At 35.4% G+C, this 24,953-nt stretch overlaps 1 protein-coding gene across 7 annotated transcripts in view; it reads right to left on the bottom strand.

Moving 5' to 3' along the window:
• The window catches only part of tnikb (TRAF2 and NCK interacting kinase b), an 83,942-nt gene that overhangs the window by 47,944 nt on the left and 11,045 nt on the right, over positions 1 to 24,953 (bottom strand). For all 7 annotated transcript variants that reach the window (XR_007825678.1, XM_051098815.1, XM_051098818.1 and 4 more), the window contains exons 2-3: positions 20,123 to 20,188; positions 656 to 712 (exon numbers count right to left, since the gene is read on the bottom strand). Coding sequence is in view for 6 of the 7 variants with exons in the window: in XM_051098815.1 (XP_050954772.1) it covers positions 656 to 712; positions 20,123 to 20,188 (123 nt within the window). In the remaining variant the exon portion in view is untranslated. The remainder of the gene's footprint in view (positions 1 to 655; positions 713 to 20,122; positions 20,189 to 24,953) is intronic.

Below are 24,953 nucleotides of genomic sequence, written 5' to 3'. Positions count from 1 at the left end.
CTGTTGCAATGTCAGGCTGGTTGGAACAAGCACAGAAACAAAATAACACAGCAATGCAACAACATGTTCAAGGTCCAGATAGGTAGTAAGTACATCGTTAAAATAGTCCATGTGACATCAGTGGTTCAACCTCAACTGTATGAAGCTACGAGAATACTTTTGTGTGCAAAGAAAACAAAAATAACGACTTCATTAAACAATTTCTTCCCTTCCTTGTCAGTCTTCGATGTGCGTTCATTAGAGTACCACGATGCAGAAATTATGGTTGAACCACTGATGTCACATGGACTATTTTAACAATGTCCTTACTACCTTTCTGGGCCTTGAATGTGTCAGTTGCGTTGCTGTCTATACAGAGTCAGAAAGCTCTCGAATTTCATCAAAAATATCTTCATTTGTGTTCCGAAGGTGAACAAAGGTCTAACAGGTTTAAAAATGACATGATGGTGAGTAATTAATGACAGAATTTCTATTTTTGGGTGAACTATATTCCTTTAAACTAATAATCTGAATATTGAGGGAGTCATGTGTGTCCCAGTGGTCATTCTTCAAAGCCTATGGCGGTTAAAGCCCTGGTATTTTGAGGAACGAACATGCAAAAGTAAAACCGACATGAAGAGAAACAGGAAACTGAGGTGGCTGCTTGTGCTCTTACCCCTGTGACATCCATGACCTTGATTGCAGCGAGCTGGCCCGTCTTAACATGACGTCCCTGAAGAGAGAAAGATAAGAGAGGAAATATCACTCACAGAGGAAATATCATACAAACATCATCCCAGCATTATTGAACATGTGGTCATGAGATCTATCTGTGGCAGAAGAATAGGTGGACGTAAGCCTCTCTGGCACACGGCATCATTACGTAACAAACACACACGCTTCCTAGAATGATTGAAACAGACCCAAAAACCTGTGTGAATGATCTCGGGCTCTTGGCTGTGCCATTTTGTGTTCACAAACGTGTGTGTGTTACAATGCCACCAGATGACAACTCTGTTTGGATTGGACCAATCTCCAAAAGCGTTACGCAACCAAAGGAATGTGGAAATGGAAATCACTGTCCCGGGTCTCCCCCAATTCCCTCCTGTTTACCTGTTAAGTTCCCCACTTCCCCCGAGCATGATTTTATTTCATAACCAGAAACGAGAGAAACAGACACAGCGGACGCAGATCATCTGCGCGCCCAGCAGGTCCTGCGTTTCGGGACAATAGCGGGAGCAGATCTGAGCAGAAGTGCATTCATCTGAACGGCAGAATCGCCCAGTGTGTGCTCTTCAGAATGAATTATGCACACTTCATCTCCTCACCCAACACACTCCCACCGCTTTGATTCTGAGCAGAAGAGATGCTTCGGCGAGAGGAGGGGGGGAAGAGCGAAAAAAAGGTGGGAAAGAGAGAGGAGGACATGAGGAAACAGCGTCATACAAGTCCCACCAGTGCTCATTAACAACTTCAACCGCCACTGGAAAGTATTAACGAGCAGAGCAACCCAGGAAAACCACATGGCTATATAAAAATCAACATAGTCAATGAGAAAATCACTGAGTTGGGAACTTTTAACATATTTTATTAAACACAGAGACACGTAGGAACCACAATATGACGTGGACTGAGTTCAATTAAGGCTTCCATCATTTCTTGATGTCATTTTGAGCATCTAATAACTAATTTTTACTAGTGGTCAACCAATACAATTGACCAAAATGCCAATATCTGGCATCATTTGATAAATCCTCGAGACTGCATAATTTTATGAAGCGTAGAGTACATGAAAGTCGCTGTTTTTGCTTCTTTGCACACAAAAAGTATTCTTGTAGCTTTATAACATTAAGGTTAAACCACTGATGTCACATGGACTATTAACAATGTCCTTACTATCTTTCAGGGCCTTGAACGTGTCAATTGTGTTGCTGTCTATTAGGGCTGTCACTAATGATTATTTTGGTAAGTGAGTAATCTGTAGATTATTTTTGACGATTAATCGAGTAATCGGATAATTCTACTTTTTTATTATTTTTTAAAAATATTTATTTTTTGGCGCCTTGCTTTTATAATGACAGGACAGATTAGAAGTGACGGGAAGCGAAGTAGGAGAGAGAGAGAGAGAGATGGGGGCGGGACTGGGAAAGGCCCTTGAGTCGGGATTCGAAGACGGGACACCCGGAGCGCAACGGCGCTGTATGTCGGCACGTTGCCCAAATTAATTTTTTATTTTTTTTTGTAGTAAAATACACATAAATAAACAATAGCCTTTAAAATGATTTCAAATACATACGGGTCATTCTACAATTAGGGGTACATTTAGAATTTGACAATGTGAAGAAAAAAAGTTTTCCCGTTTCCCAAAAACCCAATCATGAGCTTACAAAGCTGCTTTGAAACAATCTATATTGTATAAAATGCTATATAACTAAAGATGCTCTGTAGAAATCTATGTTTGCTACTGTCCACCATGTTACCTTAACTGGGTAACACAGTTGACAGGTAATTTAGTTGACATTTTTAGTGTTTTGGACCAATACTCAACATTGAGCATACTACTGAGCATATGGTTTGTTTACAAAACGTAAGTTTTAGTTAAATTGTCTTGTTAAAATTTGCAGCAATAATACTTGTGTAACACCGTTGACAGTCAATTAATCCACTCTTGACAGGTTTGCTAATTTAACCAATATTAGGGGAAAGAGAGAGAACATAACTTCTAGTGTTTCATCCATGTGCTTCTAGAGGAAATATCATCATACTGTGCAAATTATGTGAGAATGGGACAAACCATTCCTTTTAGAGAGGGGGTTTCTAGTGGGTAACTTAATTGACAATGGTTTTTCGGACACCAATAAAACAAGTTATATCACAAACACTTATTATTTTTGAAATGCACACCCAAATGTCTTAATAACCTAAACTAACGGAAAGCAAAACTCTTAAATTTATTTATATTTGAGGTCATTTTCATGCTTAAATGCAGAGTAGAATGAGCAACTTTACAAAATCAGACAGTTGAATACCAAGGTTGTGTGTGATATGAACATTATTTTAGAACAAAAGATGGCTTTTCAACATACAGTAGTGTGATTGGGACAAAATATCATTGTGTACTAGAAAAATAAGCATTGGAGCTTTATATTGATGAAAATATATTAAAACTATACTATAAAATATACCCACAATAATAGAATGACCCATATATAATAGTAATAATAAGTAGTTCAAAAGTAATCATTTTTATTTAACAAAGCCGTTTTGTTTTATTGAGCACAACTGTCAGAATACATAATGCATTATAAACAATGGAGCTAACGAACATTACGCATTATAACAAATGACACATAAGACTTGAGTATGTTGACTTTCAAATGTGTAAACTCAGAGTGAGTGTTTAAACTTTTATTTTGAAATACGATGCACCGTTAGCATACCGACAAACATGATGTATTCTCCTGTGTTTGCGTAGGTTTATAAATGATTTACCTTACAAATCTGATGAAATGGCGCGAGATGAACGTTTTGATAAACACTAACACTAACAACAACATGCAGAGATGAAGTTAGAGACAATCCACACATGTAAATGATGTTTGTGTAGTAGCTTACTGTGAATAGAGCCGCTCTGAGATGCAGGTACGTAACCTACACGCATAATTAAAGCGCACTTTTTACACCTGCACCGCATATATTTATTTAATTGAATCATAGCGTTTGTGAATACTTAATAGCATCATGCTTTATTATGATTTTTAAATGGGTTTAATATGAGGAATGCGCCACATCCGGCATTTTTCCAGAGTAGAAGCGAGGAATCGTTACGGTCTATGCAGGGTCAGAAAGCTGTCGAATTTCATCAAAAATATCTTAATTTGTGTTCAGAAGATGAACGACTTGGAACATCATGAGTTTTGAAGCTTTTTAACTAAAAACATGCTGCGTGGACAAAAATTTTGGCTAATTTCAAGACATCTGTGACAGGACACATGAGCCAGTCCTCGTAATAATACATCCGGCTAATCGTAATAAATTATGCTGGCATATTAGTGAATCAGATGTGTGGACGTGGTGAACGGGTGCATGTGTGATGGATTTGCGCCCTACAGCTCCACGTCTCTCCTGATGGGGAGATTCACAGGGCCGACTGCTAACTGGAAAAACCATCTGGCATCTTGACAGAGATTAACTGAAAAGTTCTGGAGCGTTGACGTATAAGATAAGACTGCCCTCAATTGCCATAAGCCGTGAAAAAAGCAAGATGCAAATGTGCCGACTGCGCAGTATTAATGATAAATATAACTGTGCTTAGAATGGAACATGAACATACGGGATGTATGTGCCATACATCGAGCTATATTTTTAGTAACAATATGCGAAACAGTAAGGAAAAAGCAACAGAAAGCGTTTCAAACCGTTGGCACATGACCTCATTACTCTGCATGTTAAATTTAGCTGTATTTATCAAAATAACCATTATTATTTAAAAAATGATGACTGTAATTTTGCATTTTAGTAAGTACATTTTATTTAAATAGCACATTTAAGCACATTTTTAATGTAAAAATGTCTTAAATAGTCACTGTTTAGTAAAGTAAATTTTACTGAAGTAAATTAAGTTAGATTTTAATAACATGTTAGCAGCTGATTCTATTCTCATGGCAAGAGCTTTCTAACAATCAAATAAAACAAATAAAATAAAATATAATAATAAAACAAAAAGTAAAGTTAAATAAAATACAACTAAGTACAATAAAATAAAATAAAATAAAACAAAGTGTAAAATAATAAAAGTCAAATAAAAAAAATGAAATAAAGTACAATATAATAAAATATGTAAAATAAAACAAAGTATAATATAATAAAATAAAAAAATTACAATACAATTAAAGTCAAATAAAATAAAAATAAATTAAAATAAAATAAAAAAATAAAAAATAAAATAATAAAATAAAGTACAATAAAGTAAAATAAAACAAACACAATAAAATAAAATTAAAATAAAATTAAGTAAAATAAAGTAAAATAAAATAATAAAATAAAAAAGTAAAACAAAAGTAAATAAAATAAAATAAATAAAACAAAGTACAATAAAATAGAAGCAAAAAATAAAGTAAAATAAAGTAAAAAATAAAAGAAAAGAAAAACTGTAAAATAAAATAAAACAAAGTACAATAAAATAAAGTCAAATAAAATAAAATAAAGTACAATAAAATTAGTCAAATAAAATAAAACAAATTACAATAAAAATAAAATTCAAGTAAAAATTTAAATAAATTAAAATAAAATAAAAAAGTAAAAAATAAAATAAAGTAAAACAAATAAAATAAAACAAAGTACAATAAAAGCAAAAAAAAGTAAAATAAAGTAAAATTTAAATACAAGAAATAAACTAAAATAAAACAAAATAAAATAAGTAATACAATTACTATAAGTAAAGTAAGCAAAATAAAAATAATAAAATAAAGTAAATAAAATATAAATATAGTAATATAAAATAAAGTTAAAAAGTTAAATAAAATAAAAATAAAGTACAATAAAATTAAAGTAAAAATAAAGTAATAAAATAAAATAGGATGAGGTGTTTCAAATTCAAAAATGAAATTCAAAGTGACAAAAAAAAAAAAAAAACAACTTTTTTTTTAGGTAAGATCTTATTAATTAATGTGATGAAGAAAGACAGACATTAATAATGGAAATTAATAATCAAATTGAGTTCATCATTGGATACTGCACATCTGCAGTAGGTAATATATGAGTTTCACTGAACTTAGTATGGCACAGCAATACTGCAAAAACAGTAAATATGTTTCTGAACAAAACCTAAAACCGCATTACACAATTTCAACAAACCTTCTAAAAACAGACTGTGTCATATTCGTCAGCAATTTTTTTGTAGCCTATGTGTGAATGAATACTATTAGAAATCAACAGATAAGCAGACTATGCAGTCACAGAACCATTCTAATCTAGACTGGCAGCTGAAATGTATACTGAAGTCTGTTCTCATTATACCAGAAATGACTGTAAATGGCTATTGAAGAGCTGAGGTAAAAATGCATTGAAACCGTAGCCGCAAAATGCTGTGAGGAAGACATTGCTGTGCGGTTTCATCATCACGTCTGCTATTGGCTATACTCAACACTCCAGTTGTGAGAACTAAAAGACTGTATCTGCTGGAGGGCAGGGAAGCCACACAACAGCGATGACAGCCATATATATACGTCTCTGTAGAAGTCGTGAAAACGGAACAGTTATTATTGTACAATCAGGATCAGGAAGTCATTTGTCACTGCAAGCCTGGTGTGTGTTTGTACCGCTTAACGGTAGACACAGGGTGCCAGTGCGAAAAAGAAAAAAAAAAAGTGCACAACGCACACCACTTCCTCTCCGTAGCCTAGCAACAGGCCTGGAAGGCGGAGGAGGTTTGTGATTTTCACACTCTTCTACAGACAGCTCCTCTTGTTCCTGAGACATGTGACCTAGCGTGACCCTCTCAGCTCAGTCTCCGAGAGAGCTTTGAAAGGGCCAGAATCTCTTCACTCATCTTCCATTCAGAGAACAGCCTTCAAAAGACCACATGCCCTGCAGTCACTTATGGAATGCAGGAAGTTGGTGTTTTATTTAGAGCCTCATTGTGGAAGCTTCCTTATTTAACCATAAGCTCTGTGTTTATCTCATAATGTATGGCTGAGAAGAACATGCAAAGCCTTCACGCATGATGTGGACCTAGATTACAGGGTGCTGCACTGGAAAACATTTGGTTTCGTGGACGGTTGCCAGGGAGTTGGTATGTGGTTGCTAAGGTGTTTAGAGTTAGGGATGTGCAAAACGACACATTTTCAACATTTTTTAGTATCATTTATGGTTTAAGGAGATGAAAATTCTGACATTAATTTTCACCCTCATGCCGTTCCAAACCCGTAAGACCTTCATTCAGCTTCGGAACACAAATGAAGATATTTTTGACGAAATCCAAGAGCTTTCTGACCTTGCATAGACAAAAACAAAACTGACATGTTCAAGGCCTAGAAAGCTAGCAAGGACATTGTTAAAATAGTCCATGTGACATCAGTGGTTCAACTGTAATTTTATGAAGCTACGAAAAAAAATTTGTGCGCAAAGAAAAAAATAATGACTTTAAAAATAACGACTAGTGAACGTGCAGCAAGGATTAACAAAGAAGAGAAGAAACTGCTGAATGAAGTTGTTATTTTTGGTTTCTTTGCACACAAAAAGTATTCTCATAGCTTTATAATATTATGGTTGAACCACTGATGTCACATGGACTATTTTAACGATGTCCTTACTGCCTTTCTGGGCCTTGAACGTGGTAGTTGTGTTGCTGTCTATGCAGGGTCAGAATGCTCTTGGATTTCTTTAAAAATATTTTAAATTGTGTTCTGAAGATGAACGAAGGTCTTGCAGGTTTGGAACAACATAAGGGTGAGCGCTTAATGACAATTTTCAATTTTGAGAGAAGTATCCCCTTTAAGTTTTAGTAATTCTGTTGTGTTTTTGTCTGTTTTGTCTATATAGTTTTTATAAATTATGTGTTTGTTTGTTTTAATTTATTTATTTTTGGATATTTTGTTAAACTTAGTGAAAATGTCTTTTAAAAAGTTTTATTTCAAGTAACCGCATTTTTTTAATGGTTTGAAATGAAAACGTAATTTTAAATCAGCTAAAAATATCAAACATGTACATTCAAAAAACAAACAAAACTGTCTGTTATAGTGCCAGCTGTTGTCCGATCTCCCTGAAACTTGCGTGCTTGTTTAGAATCACCTGTTGCATGTGCTTAGTGGGTTTCGTGAAGTTTTGAGCTTTCGTTTAGGCTTTATAGGCTTTTGGGTATATTTGGTCAGGCCCCCCTTTCTAAAGGACCCCTTTATAGCTTCCCAAAGGGTAAATTTCAACATGTTTTTGCTAAATATTGACCTAGAGAGTCCAGAGAATTGCACTGTGGTGTTTTTTTCCAGACGGAGCGAAAAACCTAGAACTAGTTTGCAAAAGTATTCTCAATAACTAAAAAAAAACGGTTTGATTGAAAGCAGTGGTTTTAGAGGCAAAGTTGTTCGGAACGAGGAGGTCTATCATACGATATGAATATCGTGTGTATATGCAGAAAACTGCGCAATGTACAATTGTTTACAGCGTCAAAAGATGCGATACCGCCCCCCAGTGGCCAATTTCTTTCAAATTTTTCACAGACCTTTGGGGCTATAAGTCAAACAGGCCCACCGAGTTTTGCTCCAATCGGCCTCCGTTAACCTTGTCTAATAGGTGCTCAAACTTCCACTGGTGCGTTTTAATTTTAAAACGCAGAACTTTTGCTACAGTTACGGCTGTTGTTTACACTACTCCGGCATTTTTGACCATTGTTGATGCAGGGATGTAAGTTAGACAAGAATATCTCAGATTGAGCGATTGAGGTGTTGTGTTGCTGGATGTAATAATGAACATAGTGGTAGTCATTTACTCCCGACATTTGAGCCGCTGAAGGGAATGCGATTCCCGATCTACATATATCGTCTATGTTTGCACTAATCATTCGTGATCCAGCTTCACTTACAGAGTATAAGTTTTTTTTTTATGAATCCTTGCAATCGCCTTTCCTAATAACGTGCTAGTTAGCAAATTTAGCAGCTAAACGTGGCTAAATGCAGCTAAATTAAACAGGCTCGTCACTCCACAGAAAGAAGAGAGGGGCGGGGCGAGCAGAGCTCATTTGCATTTAAAGCAACCGCAACCAAAACAGGATTTTTTTGCAGAGCTGATTTTGGCAAGGTAAAAAGAGTGTTGTTTTACACTACCATTGAAAATTTATAACCAACGTATAGTATAGACTTTTCATTAAGACGCTAAAGAACCATATCAACTTGTGGAAAATGGGCATCCGACGACCCCTTTAAAACGAAAATGCACTAGTGTAAATGTAGCCTAAGATGCTGTGTCAAGTTAACAGAACTTAAACTATGTTTACACTAGTGTGTTTTCATTTTGAAACACAGAACTTTTGCGTCTAACGGCTACAGTAACGGCTGCCGTTTACACTACTCCGGCATTTTTCTTAGACTTCTAAAAAATCCTGCAGACCCCGCCTTAGTTCGAAAGCTCCAGAGTTGCATTTCAGGCCATTTGCAGTAGTGCGTTTTCATTTTAAAGTGGCGTTTTAAAAAGAACACGATCCTCGTCTATACTGCTGATTTCATTGCATTTCAGAAACAATCTCCATCCACACTACACAAACAAAAACGCATGTCACATGACTTTTTGTAATGAGCATTGTTTTTGTTCACACGGTCGAAAACGCTGGAGTAGTGTAAACGAAAGACGTAATCATAGCGAAAGTTACGCGTTTTAAGACGAAAACACAACGGTATAAACGTAACCTCAGTGTATAAGAAAAAAAACAAAGACTTTGACGATGGCATTCACTCTGCATATCCTTGATGACCGTGTAAACAACAAAATCATGCTCATTATAAATGGTCATGTGACATGCATTTTTGGTTGTGTAGTGTGGATGGAGATTGCATTGAGCAGCGCTGCTCAATGTCAGTTCCAAAACAGTGGACCAATCAGAAGACCACAGAGGCGGAGCAAGCCTTGTGAGCTTTTGTTTACAGTAGCAGGCTGGCATGGCAACTTTTGTATTTGACAGCATTTTTGTATTTGACTTTTGTATTTTACTGGCTGTTCAGACATCTTTGCGTCTAAGATGCGAGACGCAGCGCTTAGGAATGTGTTTTTTTTTTTTTTTTCAAAAGCCCAGCGCAGAATGCCTACTCTGGGCTTTAAAAAAAAAAAAAACATTCCTAAGCGCTGCGTCTCGCATGTTAGACGCAAAGATGTGTGAACAGCCAGTAAAAACCTCAAGTAAATACTTATAGAGTGACAAGTTCACGGAGAGGAAGATCACATGCAACACTGATCCTATCATGCAGCCCAACTAACGAGTGCGTATTAGTACCTTAAAGGTACATACTAATGCCTCAAGTGTACATATTAATACCTAAACGGTAAAAATGGTAAAACAAATCTACATCATTTTCTCTACTCAAATCTGCAGAGTGATTCTGAAGTTCAGCAACCAGCGCCAACTCATACAGAATGTAAATCAGGACAAAAATGTGGGCAAATGTTGTATAGTATTCCAGCCTGAACCAGAGTGCAACAAAATCGAACAGAATGCTGGGGTCTTGAGTCATATTTAAAACCTGAGCTATTTTTAACTTGACATGCAGTCTCAAAAATGCAACGCTCAAAGGCCAAATATGTCTGTCTGAGTGTGTGTGGCTGTAGTGATGGTGCTTTAAAGGCAATGAACCTAAAACCTAAAGCACAGCTAACCATAACACTGCTGGCAAAAACAATCAAAAAAAGAAAAATCTAGATAAAACTCGTCAACTTACCTAAGAAGCCACATAAGAAATTACATGTCAGAATTTTAAAGTCACGTAAAATTAAAATTCATCATCATTTACTCTCTTCCATGGAAAACTAGAGGAGATACAGGATGCAGAAAGTCAAAGCTGCATGACAAGTGAATAAAATGCCCAAACACTGTTTTGAATACAACAGCATAGAGACGTTTTGAAGAATGTTTTTTTTTGTTCTACAAAAGAAAGTCATGCTGGTTTGGGTGAGTAAACGATGACAAATTCATTTTTTTCTGTGAACTATCACTTTAAGGGGGTTTTTGTTGACATAGTGATGCCTTCCAAAAATCTTTTAAAGTGCCTGAAAAGAAAAGAAAACAACGCACAAGCTTTGATAAAAGTACATACATTTCTATCTTTCCTTCATAGCAGATTTCTCTCAAAAGCAGTGTCATGTGAGTGGGAGATGAGCGGTCCCAACGCAGCACATCCTGACCCACAACCTATTTCTTCTAATACAGGGCACGTTTTTAATGGCTTTCTGGATCTCCCAAGATGGCGCCCCACCAGAGAAAGGGCTGTGTGGGATTTTCTGTAGGGACTCTTGAGCAAATCAAACTCCTGAATTTCCTTAAAGTTGGCATGAAATGAAAATTCACTATACACTACCAGTCAAAAGTTTTTGAACAGTAAAATTTTTTTCAATGTTTTTTTTAAAGAAGTGTCTTCTGCTCACCAAGCCTGCATTTATTTGATCCAAAGTACAGTAAAAACTGCAAAATTCTGAAATATTTTTACTACTTAAAATAACTGCTTTCTATCTGAATATATTTTAAAATGTAATTTATTCCTGTGATTTCAAAGCAGACTTTTTAGCATCATTACCGCTTCAAGAAACTGCTTAAAAGAAATAAATGTTCAAGAAACATTATCAATATTTATAACAGCTGAGTACAGTTTTTCAGGATTCTTTGATGAATAGAAAGATCCAAAGATCAACATTTATCTGAAATAAAAAAACTTTTTTTTAACATTATACATAATACCATTCAAAATCTTGGAATGAGTATAATTTTTAAAAATAGAAATTAATACTTTTATTTAGCAAGGCTGCTTTAAATTGATCAAAAGTGATGCTAAAGATATTTATAATGTTAAAAATATATATTTTTAATTCAGATGCTGTTCTTTCTGAACTTTCTATTCAAAGAAATTTGAAAAAAAAATTCTACTCAGCTGTTTTTAGCATAATAATAAATGGATTTTGATAAAATCAGAATATTAGAATGATTTCTGAAGGATCATGTGACTGGAGTAATGATGCTAAAAATTCAGCTTTGAAATCACAGAAATAAATTACATTTTGAAATATATTCAAGTAGAAACTGGTTATTTTAAATAGTAAAAATATTTTAAAAATTTTACTGTTTGTGCTGTACTTTGAATCAAATAAACACAGGCTTGGTGAGCAAAAGAGACTTACTGTTCAAAAACTTTTGACTGGTAGCGTCTATGAGCAAATCAAACTCCTACATTTCCTTAAACTGGCATGAAATGAAAATTCACCATTTATATTTTCTAAACGCCCTATATAGACCATATAATGTTTCTTTTTCTATAATCCATAACTTCAGTGTTTGGCCTACCTGCATTTAGTCAAATATAACGATCAATACTTCTCAAATACTGATCTGTTCTTGCAGGTCAGCGAGGTCGTAGCCTTCGACCCTTGCACTAATTAAACCGCCTTGCGGCAATGCAGGAGTCCAAGAGTTCAAAGATCCCCCATTAATAAGAGAAAAGACCACTCAGCAATCATCTCTTTTTCAAAGTTGACCCAAATAGACAGATCCGGAGGCTGAGTAAAGTGAACATGAGGCCTTTTTTTCAGAATCACAATTACAGTACAAAAAGCACCGTGTTAAGATGAGCTCTGCAAACTCCAGCAGAGATGCGGAGACATGCTGCTACAGCCCTACAGAGTGAAGCAGAAGACATCTGTTTAACAAGACCGACTCCAAAACGAAAAAGGTTTTGCTAAGGACCAGCACATTTGATCTTTTAAGCAACTTACTTTTAAAGAAATTACCCACAATTCATCCAAGTTGCAGACACCGTGAAATTAGCTTTGGGTAGTGCTGCTGACTTGACCTGAAACTTCTGATGACCTTTTCTCTAGTATTTTGCATTGTTTAGTTATTGCAAAATCTGCTTTGTTTATTGACAATTAATAGGGTAAAATAGGTTTTAATATCTTTAATAAAAAGAAACTTTACGTTCACCAAAGCTGCATTTATTTGATCAAAATACAGTAAAATATTATTACTTTAAAATAACTGGTTTTATCATAAATGCATTTTATTCCTATGATTTCAAAGCTGAATTTTTTAGCATCATCATTACTCCAGTCTTCAATGTCACAGAATCCTTCAGAAATCATTCTAATATGCTGATTTGGTGCTTAAGAAACATTTCTTATTTTCAATGCATCAAAAACAGCTTTTTTTTTCTTCAGGATTCTTAATAATCAGTGCCTTAAAGGAATAAAAATGAAAGAAATGCATCATCACTAATCAATGTTCACTCTCTGAGACAAACAAAGCAAAACAAACATCTGAACTGGCTAGTTAACTGAACAGATAAAAGATAAACACAAATGTTGCATTCCACTTAGCCCACAATATTCAGAAAGATAAATAATGACTGATTTCACATTAACAAGAAAACAAATAAGAGTAACAGATAAAAGAGCTTGCATAATTCAAATCAACTGTCCGACTCAAAAGAAGAGGCATGTAATCTCATATCAAAAGTCAGGAGAAACGTCATGGGTGTTAACAGAAAAACTATTCATCGATACATAAATACCATGATTCATCATTTCCCTGCCTCTACTATTTCTTTCACACTAATCATGGCTGATTGTGACCTGACTGCAGCTTCAAAGCCACCAGAATGTCGACAAAATGTCTAATTTGGTTCAGAAACTACTCTGCTTTTACATACATATGATAATAAATGGGAAGCCTGCTGTTTCAAATAATATCAGAATTATGAAAGATGTTAGGCACTTGTGCTTTTGAAAAAACTCCCACACGTAAATGAGCAAGTGTGTGTTTTAGATTCAGTTTTTTATATATATATATATATTTGGACTGATTAGCCCACGCAAATCCGGTGCACAACACCACAGACTGTTCTTTCTTGATGGCTCACCAACAGACACAGAAATGTACCTTTACAAGGTAAAATAAACTAAATGTCACTACCTGTTCATCCAAACCTTGGTATAATCAGTCTAGAAAATACTGTATGTTTTCCAAGGAAATCATGACTATTACTATTGCTCACACTTGCTCATACTATTACTAAGCGTTAAACTTCGGTGAGTAACTCGTCCTGTTCAGGTTGTTATGGATATGAATTATACTTGAAATGGTTTGGCTTCTTAGAGGTGCACTATTAGTTTGCTAAGCCATTTGACTTGCAATTAAAAGATAAGAAATGAATACTTGCATTAAAAGAGGGCTGGACATTAAGCAACCACCAAGTTATTACTCAGTACACGCAGAAACACCCTAGCAACTATATATAGTATCAATGCCCAAGAAACCACCTTGATGACTCTAAAGTAACTCTAAAGCAACCATTCAGTAGACCATATCAACCATTTAGTAATACCCTAAAAACATCACAGAACGCTTATATCATGGCAGGAAATTGTGTAAACTGTAAAAATGATTTTCCAAAGCTGTAAATAATATTTCAGGTTCCTACTTTAAAATTTCACATTTAATTCAATGTGTCACTTGCTGTTTCTCAAATGTTCTTTCTGTACGATTATGGACTTGTCAGTTGATTTTCTTTGTTTATTTCCTTCTTCCTTTTTTTTTCCCCCTCTCCATTCTTCTCTTTATCTATGCAAGCTGTTTCCACCACTGAATAAATAATAAATCTTTTTTTTTTTAATTATATATGTATATATATTTTTTATATATGTACATAATTCTGACTTTTTTCTTGCAAGTTTGTATCTCGCAAATCAGACTTTTTTTTCTCAAAATTGCTTGATATAAACTCACAATTGCGAGAAATAAAGTCAGAATTTTGCGATATATAACAGAGATATATTACGATATTTTTTTTCCTCCCTTGGACTTTAAAACTCACAATTATGAATTTATCTCTCACAGTTCTAAGAAAAAAAATAAGTCAATACAAACTCCCAAAAAAGTCCGAATTGCAGGTTTCTCACAATTCTGAGGAAAAAAGAACTGTGAGATAAAAAGTCAGAATTGCTAAAAGAAAGCCAAAACTGCGAGAAAAGTCAGAACTACGAGTTTCTCACAATTTCGAGGATAAAAAAGCTAGAATTGCGAATTTCTCAAAGTACTGGAAAAAAAACCTCAGAATTGCGAGGAAAAAAAAAATCTGAATTTCAAGATACAAACTCACAATTGCGAGAAAAGTCAGAACTGTGAGAAAAAAGTCAGAATTACGAGTTTCTCACAATTTTAAGAAAAAAGACAATTGGAAGTTTATATCTCAAAATTCTGAGAAAAATGTTGGAATTACAAGAAAAAAAAGTCAGAATTATGAGATTATATCTCACAATTATGAGGAAAAAAAGTCAGAATTGTGAGAAAAAAAAAATCTGAATTTCAAGATACAAACTCACAATTGCGAGAAATAAAGTCAGAATATTTTTTTCCTCCCTTAGAATTGGACTTTAAAACTCACAATTATGAATTTACTTTTCTCACAGTTCTAAAAAAAAAAAAAATCAATCCGAATTGCAAGTTTCTCACAGTTCTGAGAAAAAAGACAGAATTGCGAGTTCTGAAAGTTCTCAAATTTAAAACAAAAAACAAAAAAAACAACTCAGAATTGCGAGAAAAAAAAAAAATCTGAATTTCAAGATACAAACTCGCAATTGCAAACTGAAAAAAGTCAGAACTGCAAGAAAATGTCAGAATTACGAGTTTATCACAAAAAGACAATTGAAGTTTATATCTGAAAATTCTAAAAAAAAAAAAAAAAAAAAAAAAAAAAAAAAAAAAAACTGAATTACAAGAAAAAAAGTCAGAATTACGAGTTTATATCTCACAATTATGAGGAAAAAAGTCAGAATTGTGAGAAAAAAATCTGAATTTCAAGATACAAACTCACAATTCCGAGAATAAATCAGAATTGCAAGTTTCTCACAATTCTGAAAAAAAGAATTGCGAGGTTAAAAAAAAAAAAAAAAAAAAAAAAAAAAAAGAACTGCAGGAAAAAAAGTCAGAAGTGTAAGCGAGAACTGCAAAATCAGAAATGCAAGAAAAAAAATCAGAATTGTGAGTTTCTCACAATTTTGAGAAAACTGTAAGAAAAATTCTAAGAAAAATGTCAGAATTGCGAGTTTATATCTCACAATTCTGAGAAAAAAACTCAAAATTGAAAAAACTCAGAACTGCAAAAAGAAAGTGAGAATTGCGAGAGTCATAACTGTGAGTTTATATCTCAAAATTCTGAGAAAAATGTCAGAATTGCGAGTTTATATCTCACAATTCTGAGAAAAAAAACTCAAAATCGAAAATAAGTCAGAACTGCAAAAAGAAAGTCAGAATTGCGAGAAAAGTGAATTGCGAGAGGAAAAAAAAAATCTGAATTTCAAAATACAAACTCGCAATTACAAGAAAAAAATCTGAACTGTGTGATGTTGCAATTACCTTTTAACATTTTTTATTGAATGGCAGAAACAGGCTTTCATAGTTTACCTTTTTCTTTTCCCAAATTAAACAAAAAAAAAAAAAAATGCAGAAAGACTACTTTTTGGTCGAAGGCAGTTGAAATTGGGGGAAGGGCACTCATTCAAAAGAACATCTGACCGGACAAAAATCTGTGTGGTGCAGGATCAGTCATCAATATTTTTGTCTCCAGAAGAAAGGTACAGGACATTTAAAATGCATATATCAGCTAAAAGTATTAACGTTTGGAAGTACAATAGTAAAAGGACTTTAAGCTAACATATGTCACAAAACCTATTTAAGAACATCAAGATCCTATCCGCTTGCTAAGTCTGACATCACGATTCACCACTTCCGGGTCCAAACGCTCTATCAGATGCCACAAGAAAGCAACAAATGGTGCTAATATACACTCACAATTTACCTCCATACCGAAATCCTACATGGCCAGACAATGATTCATGTTCTACAAATCATTAAAATATTTGTGTCTGGGACACTGTGAGCAAAAAGACTGTAGTGTACGCCATAGGGTTTTGAAATGTTTTGCTTAAATGTGTAATATGAATAAACAGTTCTTATGAACGGCTTTTACTCACTTGTTATTCTTAAGTGAAACGAGTAGAGGCTTGGACCCGGAAACGGCTCTCCTTACGTCACAACTTAACAAGCGGATAACGACTCAGAGATTGCGCTCAGAAGACACCGTTATGAGCAAAGGAATTCTTGGTAATGGTATGAGCACACAAGTCAATTAATAAGGAATGACAGTACAGTTATGTACGATCCAGCTGACAAATTAGCAAATTCCACTGTCTCACATGATTTTTCTTTTTTCTCTCTTCACGCCGTTTCTCTTTCGCTCTCATTAACACATGCTAACTATACACAAAGGGTGCCCGTTTGATTAGCAGAGTTTATCTTTTGCTGTGATGCATCTGTCTCATTTTCCATTAAAAGGAGATAAAATCTATCACAACATATTCGTCATGCAAGATTGAGGGAAATAAAATCTAGCACCGGATAGGATATGACCCCTCCATATACCTTCACAAGTGGGCGACACCTCAGAATCACACCTCCTACTGGTTTTCTCAGCATACTGACTGCACTCGCACAGAGAGCTCAATGTCAAGCCCAAAAAACTTCTGCTAACTGCGGCTTTCTCCGAGGACTTTAAAGCGACAATCACAACCACATCCTCTTTCACTTCTTTTATTTGTCTAATAATTCTATATGCATGTACAACACATGTCAGACAGCTAGTAAGAACATTGTTAAAATAGTTGAATAAAGTCATTATTTTTGTTTTCATTGCGTACAAAAACAATTACGGTTGAACCACTGACATCACATAGGCTATTTTATTGACTGAAAACGTACTTAGCCATCAATATGTTAAACTACTTTTGAAACTACAAATGCAAATTAAATTTCACAGCTGCAGTGGAGGTGATGCCATGATTTGATAATCTGTTGTCTATCATATGGCTTCAGGAGATTTGAAATATAGCATACAAGTTGTATGAATTAGTTTTACAGTGCTTGTTTGTCATTTTAATCAGTTTGTATGTTTATTTGATTCAGGGTTTGTATACTGTAAAAAGAAATTCCAGAACTTTAAGCAAAACTTTTTTTGATTTTCAAGGACTTCAATCAGAGATCTTATTTATCCAATGTCTTCTTTCAAATTCTAAAAAAAACACAGATAAATAAAAATATACTAATAAAACAAAATGGCAAAAATAAAGTGAAGCACATGCAAAGTATTACAAGTTTACTAAACTTTTACAACAGTAAAACCACAGTTAATTTTCTTAAGAGATTTGTATTTATGTGTACTTACTTTCTTCTTTCTTTGTTTTGTTTTCATAACTGTACTGCTTTAATTGTTTCATGTTTTGTACAGTTTAAGAAAAAAAGACTGGGAAAAAAAAAAAAAAAAAAAAATCATACGTGCTCCGAAGTCCCAAACTGAATCAAATGATTAGCGAACCTGCAGAAAAGTCCCGATTTGAATCAAATGATTTGCGTTCGGAAGTTCCGATCTAAATCAAATGATTCGCGAACGATTGGTTCTTAAAATCACGTATTGCGAATCATTTGACTATGATTGGAACTTCAAGTATCACTAATCATTTGATTTAGATCGGGACTTCAAATCGCGAATCATTTGATTTGAATAATTCAATTCACAAAATGATTCACAAACCCATTCCGATCTAAATCAAATGATTTGCGATACTCGCGGACTTCGGAGGAAATGGTTCGGGAATAATGATTCCATCAGGACTTCAAATCGCGTATTGTGAATCATTTGATTTAGATCGGAACTTTGAATCATTTTGTTTGAATCACTCAATTTGCGAAATGATTCACGATATGCGGTTTGAAGTCCTGATCCAAGTCAATGACTCACAAACCCAGTCTGAAGTCCCAATCTAAATCAAATGATTTGCGATACATGGTTTAAAGTCCCAATCCAAATCAAATGATTCATGAAACACGGTTTAAAGTCCCGATCCAAGTCAAACGTTTCACGAACCTGCTCTGAAATCCCAATCTAAATCAAATGATTTGCAATATGCGATTTGAAGTCCTGAGCTAAAACAAATTATTTGCAATACACGATCTGATTGGAGCGCTTCGAAACAATGAATCATTTTGACGCATTGGTTTAACTCATTCAGAGTTTCGAAAATCTCCCTTTCACCCAGCACTACATGCTTTTTGTGATGTTGAAATTCAAAAATGAATGTCTCTTTTAATTTGATCAGGCTTTTGCTAGTGAATCACTAGAAATGAATGATGGAATTCACAAGTTTGAATCAATTGGAGCAGCTCCAGTGTAAATGACTCAATTGATTTGATTCATCTGTTCCTTTTTTCACATCTTCATCGAAAGCGTTTCACCGCTTACTCAGCGAATTTCCAGTACTACTACTGGCTTAGCTCGCTAGTTTTATGACATTAACTGAAATAAGCGAAAAAAGTAGTATGCTTTTTGAATTGTGTGAATTATTAAAGATGTGTGCTTATTAAAAAAATGAAACACTTATTTCCTAGATACATAATCTTTCAATAAATCAAGCACTTTTCAAGTACCTCTTCAGGAATACTGCTATTTTCAAGGGTTTTTCCAGGCCTTAAATTTTAAAAAGTCAAATTCAAGTACTTCAAGCACTTTAAGCACCTTGTATGAACCCTGTTCAATGTACACAAGAGAGTGGTATAAATAATCTACCATTTCCTCTTGTGGTTCACAGAAAAAAAAAAAAAAAACTCATATGGGTTCAGAATGACATGAGGATGAGTAATAATGAATAGTGATGATGACTGGATTTTCATTTTTTGGGTGAACTAATCCTTTAAAAGTATTGCATAATGACACCGGTTCAGATTGACAGACCGCTTAACTGCTCCTACATCATCCGCTCGTGGCTTCAGTCTCCAAACGTCAAATCTGACACTTTGATCGTCAATCTCTTTATTTAAAAAAGCAGATCAATAGTATTCTCTTCTCAGTACACATCAATCATACTCGAATTAGTGCTCTGATCGCTGTGGATGAAGACTAAAGGAACGACGTGAGTCTGTTCACCTTAAAACCTAAAAAAAAGAAACATCAAGCCAAACTGTTCAGACCATCATAATAACCATTAGCAACTTAAACCTGATATTTTCCTGAATGTTGTTTGCAAAGCTACGCCTTACAAACAAATCACCCTGACCAAAAATGCACTTAAGTATTTTTCGACTGAAAAATCTGACTCACACCCGCTAGTTTTTGATCAGTTGTAGGGGGTGAATGATCTTTCATAGAAATGGGAAGAAGTATAAGAAAACATACGAGTCTTGACATGTCTGAGCATACCACACGTGTAACGCAAGAGCTGCTGAGCCACTAACAGGTAAGTGCAGATCTTTGAGGGCGGGAGAGGGAAAACTTTGAAGCAAACAGCTGAGGCAAAACATGTTTCTGAGACTGAACTGGGTAGATCTGACTTATCGAACAGCATTATTTACCTTATAAACTTGTCCGTAGGTCCCATTTCCCACAAGCTCCACCAGCTCAAATATGCCCGCAGGGTCCTGAGGGGAGAAAATAATAGAAGAGGAGATTAGCTTGCATTATCCTGTCATTGAACATCAAGGAGAATCACACATACTGTACACACTGAGGTCATCATAAATGCTGATACTGCAGTCATTAGAGCTAACAAAGCGTGTCAATTAAAGTTAAATCTGTTTGCATAGAACATAAAAGCCTATTAAGGTATCCAGTGAGGCAAAGCCAGAAAATGAATTCTGAAACAAACACTGAGGCTAAATTACGCCCTATTTCCTGCACACCAAAACAACTTTGAGATTTCCTCAAAAATCTCAAAGCAAATATTGTTCAGTATTTTCATACCAAAAACCGGTTACCAGCGTGCTAATACGCAGAAAATTCTACCTTATTGGAAATGTCTGCCTGATGATGAAATTACCAAAGATATTTTTAGCACAAGAACCAATAATATCTACCTGACGGTGCCGTTTCTATTTAAAAATGAAGGCAAATACATTATGCGTTGGTGGGGAATATAAAAAGCCAAGAAGGCTGAAATCAAATCACTCTAACACTAAACCAGTTATCAGAACTGTCAGAGTTCAATTCAGCATGATGTTCATGAAAATAAGCACAACCAATAAATAATGCAATACACCTGGAACAATAAGCAAGACATGTTGCCATGGGAATCCGACAATAGCTGCCATTCATGTCACCAGAGGGGTAATTTATGAAATATGGTTCAGTGAATTCACAAAAACATGCATAGCAGCTTAAAACGAAACGAGGGGATGAAGCTGCTGGAACATGAAGGATTCAGGTTTATTTACGTGAATACAAATGTACTGAATGGGACACTTAAAAGGACAATGTGTGCATAACTAAAAATACAGTAGTAATACTATGGTTTTTTGGATACTAGTTCGGGTTTGGCATTGAGAGACTTCTGACTAATGGTTGAAAAACTTCTAGAACTATTAGTAAAACACAACAAATTCTTTAACTCGGCTAATAAACCAACTGAAAAGGGCCGTTAACAGAAGCCTGAGATGCTGAAGATGAACGCAAAGATGAGAAAATACTGTAGCAGGCAGAGCTAATCTCACCGTTCATGAATAATGAACACAAAATATAAAGGGTTTGCACTTGTGTCACGATTTGGTCAGTTACTTGGATGTAAACAACAGCATGTATTGCATGGTTAATGTACATTAGCACCTAAACCATGGGAAAAAAACGTGTGGAAGCTGCTAAATCATACAGAAGAGGACTTAGTAAGCAGGAAAGGGCGCAATATTTTGACAAACCAAAGTTAATAGGTGGTAAAGATACATACGAGGAGTATTAATTAAGATATTAATCTAATATTTCACCTCCCTGACTGGAAATAAGAACAAACATGAATGTTGTTAAGATTCTTGCTCTGGAAATCCTGGTTCAGTTTGGCCAACCACAAATGCTTTTTTGTTCCTCAGACAGTTTTTTGCAATCTTCTTGCAATCTCCTTGATTTCTTGTAACTTTTGGCAGTCTATAGTACTCCAAATGTTTCTCCTGGTCTGACTAATTAGTACAGCCCAAAACATGAAAATAACTGACCATTTTCAGCAACAATAATCAGCAAAATATGCGAGTTTTGTTCGGTTCAGTGGCATTGTTTACGTTCATTTGCTGCTAATATGGCCGACTGATGCCGCTTTGTGAAAACAGTCTGCAGGAAGAAACTTCTAAATAGTAAACTGACTGAGGAGTTTATATGAATCTCTTTGGGGAACTAACTGTCTTAAGAAAAGCTAACCTCCATATAATACATATTAACGTAGTATTTATAGTCCCCATGAAATATAAATTGAATTTATTGTGGCTTTTAGTATGAATATGTCAGTCTTAAAATATCTGTAAGATAGTGTGCTGCAAAACAATGACAAAATTTGCATTTTTAAAAGATATAAGCATTCAAAACTTACAATCTCTAACTTCTGCCAATAATAAATCAACGATTGTGATGATATCACCCTGAATTCAGTTTCTCATCAAACTCTGTCCAATCAAATTCTCTTTAGAAACCCTACACTATAAATAGACGCTGAAGCTGCGGCTGAAATCGGTCACTTGTTCACAGAATTAGTATTTTCTATGTGGTGAATTGCACGTAGTGCACGATATAGGGAATAGGGAATGATTCAAACAGTGAGTGTATATATGCTTTGCATTGGGGCAAACTAAGTTTGGTTTTGCCTTGTCACGCGAACCAAAAATCAAAAAACATGATGTTGTCAAGATTCTTGCCCTGGAAATCCTGGTTCAGTTTGGCCAACCACAAATGCCTTTTGTTCCCCAGACAGTTTTTTTGGCACTCTTCTCCTTAATTTGTTATAACTTTTGGCAGTCTATAGTACTCCAAATGCTTTTCCTGGTCCGACCAATCAGTTTACCCCAAAACAAGACAATAACTGACCATTTTCAGCAGCAACAATCAGCAAAATATGAACGTTTTGTTGGATTCAGTGGCATTATTTATGTTCACTCGCTGCCAATATGGCCGACTGATGACGCATCGTTTAGTTGGTATTTTCTTTTCATCTAATCTCCATATAATACATATTAATGTAGTATTTATAGTCTCCATAAAATCAAAATGGAAGTGTATAGCTGTGTATTTTTGGCTGTGTATGAATATGTTAGCCTTAAGCTTATCTATAAACTTCATTGTTCTAAAAACAATGAAAAATTCGCATTTTGAAGATCTACGCACTCAAAACTTAGTCTCTAACTTCCACCAATATGAATCAATGATTTTGATGACATCACCCTGCACTTCATCTTCTCATCAAACTCTGTCCAATCAAACGCTCTCTAGATTCTGAAGCGTCCCGTCCCACTACACTATAAATAGACGTAGAAGCTGCAGCTGATATCGGTCACTTGTTCACAGAATTAGCATTTTCTATGTGGTGAATTGCACGTAGTGCACGATATAGGGGATAGGGAATGATTCAGACAGTGTAAACATGCTTTTCACTGGGGCGAAAGAAGACTGGTTTCACACAAGCTGCTTCACACGATGGTCTGCTCCGGTCCAGAGACAAGATAGCATGGAGCGGATCATATGCATAAATCGGCGCAAACCACAAAACGTATCAGACCCATTTGAATTCCACACAAAATGCTATATTTTATAGCGATATGGATAAGATTGTGGCTGTCATACGCCATCAAATGCGGCTTTACATAGCCCAACCAGGGTTGCCAGGTTTTCAAATGAAAAACCTGCACAATTGCTACTCAAAACTAACCCAATCGCGTTTCGAGGGGGGTCCCCTGTTAAAAATCGCATTCCGGGGAATAAAATACACGTTTTTTTGTCAGAGTTCCCCTGGTAAATTCGTATTTCAGGGAATAAATATGACGTTATTGGGGTCGCTTCAACCAGTGGGCATCAAAAACTACCCGCGGCAACAGTGTAAAAGTAGCCTAATTTAAACTTGGCAACACTGAGCCCAACAGCTCTGACCCAAGCTGATATATATACGAAACGCTATTGGCTATTTAAAAAAAGGGGGCAGTGCTGCTTGATATGGCCCTGTTTTTCTGTCAACACATAGATGACGGCGATGTATGTTCAAGCGTTCGTTTTTCTAAAAGGTTTGGTTATTTGATGCTATAGAAATTGGGCGTGGTGTCATGACCTTGCGATTGGGTCTGTGGGAGTTTGGGCGGGACTCTGATACCACGGCTCCACCTCACAACATTACTGCGCAGACTCGGACTCCAAACAAATCTCTACTGCCCAGACTCTGGCTCCAAATGACGTCATTTACAGAGGCCATACTGAGATGCGGGTCCCTCTTTTTTTACGGTCTATGACAGAATAAAACTGTGTGTTTCAAAGCACTTCAGTGGACCTTTAAAGGCTAAATAATCTAAACCTTCAAATTGACAAACGCATTATGAATTGTGCCCAGAAGGAAGTGTGGTATGCTGCTTTGGAACAGCCGGAAACAAATTTACAGTAAATTAAAAGCACACGGGTACAGGCTAAAAGTGGAATGACACAGTAGGAGTCTGTTATAGTCAGCTCAGATTCTTTAAAACTAAGCGTGACTTTTAACACCCAGTCACAGAGTTAGTGTGGGAAGAATTAGGTCAGTACAGCTCGCCGCTCCGTGTTCGGACAGAGACCTTACTCTTAACGTCACTGCTGCCGGTTGTGAGCGGAAACCCCATCAATCTCTCTGCGGCTCTGAGATCCGACAGAACACAAGCTTTCCGAAATTACGCACCTGCAGTGTCATCGTACCTGCAGGAACATCATGTGTGTTTTTTTTTTTTTTAAATAAACACTCATGTATCTATCTTACATAACTCATGTGCATATGCCTGAACCTGCATGACACCTCGTTCCTGAAAACATACAGTTCTTTACAGAGAAACACACTAGAGAGCGTATATATCCGTGCTTAACATCTATTCTGGGAATGTTTTGTATTCTCAAACAGAATGTTTTGCCTCCAAAACACATTTCTACAGATGGACAGACATGGGGAAAAACTGCTGACCAAAATGAGACCACCACATTCTGCTTACGAATGTAAAGATGCTTAAAGTGGCGCATGTTTCTCCAGGCATTCAGCAGTTTTAAATGATGCACCATTACTTCTGCGGCTCAAACTGTTACAGGGAAATAACACAATGAGTCAGGCAGTTTTTTAAGAAGCAAGTTCATATTTCTCATGGAAAGACACCTCAGGCATCAGGCTAACATTGACAGAGTACACCAGCAGTTCACAGTGCAAATGCAGCA

The sequence above is a fragment of the Labeo rohita genome, chromosome 24 (genome assembly GCF_022985175.1).
Source record: "Labeo rohita strain BAU-BD-2019 chromosome 24, IGBB_LRoh.1.0, whole genome shotgun sequence".
Lineage (NCBI taxonomy): Eukaryota > Metazoa > Chordata > Actinopteri > Cypriniformes > Cyprinidae > Labeo > Labeo rohita.
This window is presented reverse-complemented; position numbering and strand designations above follow the sequence as displayed.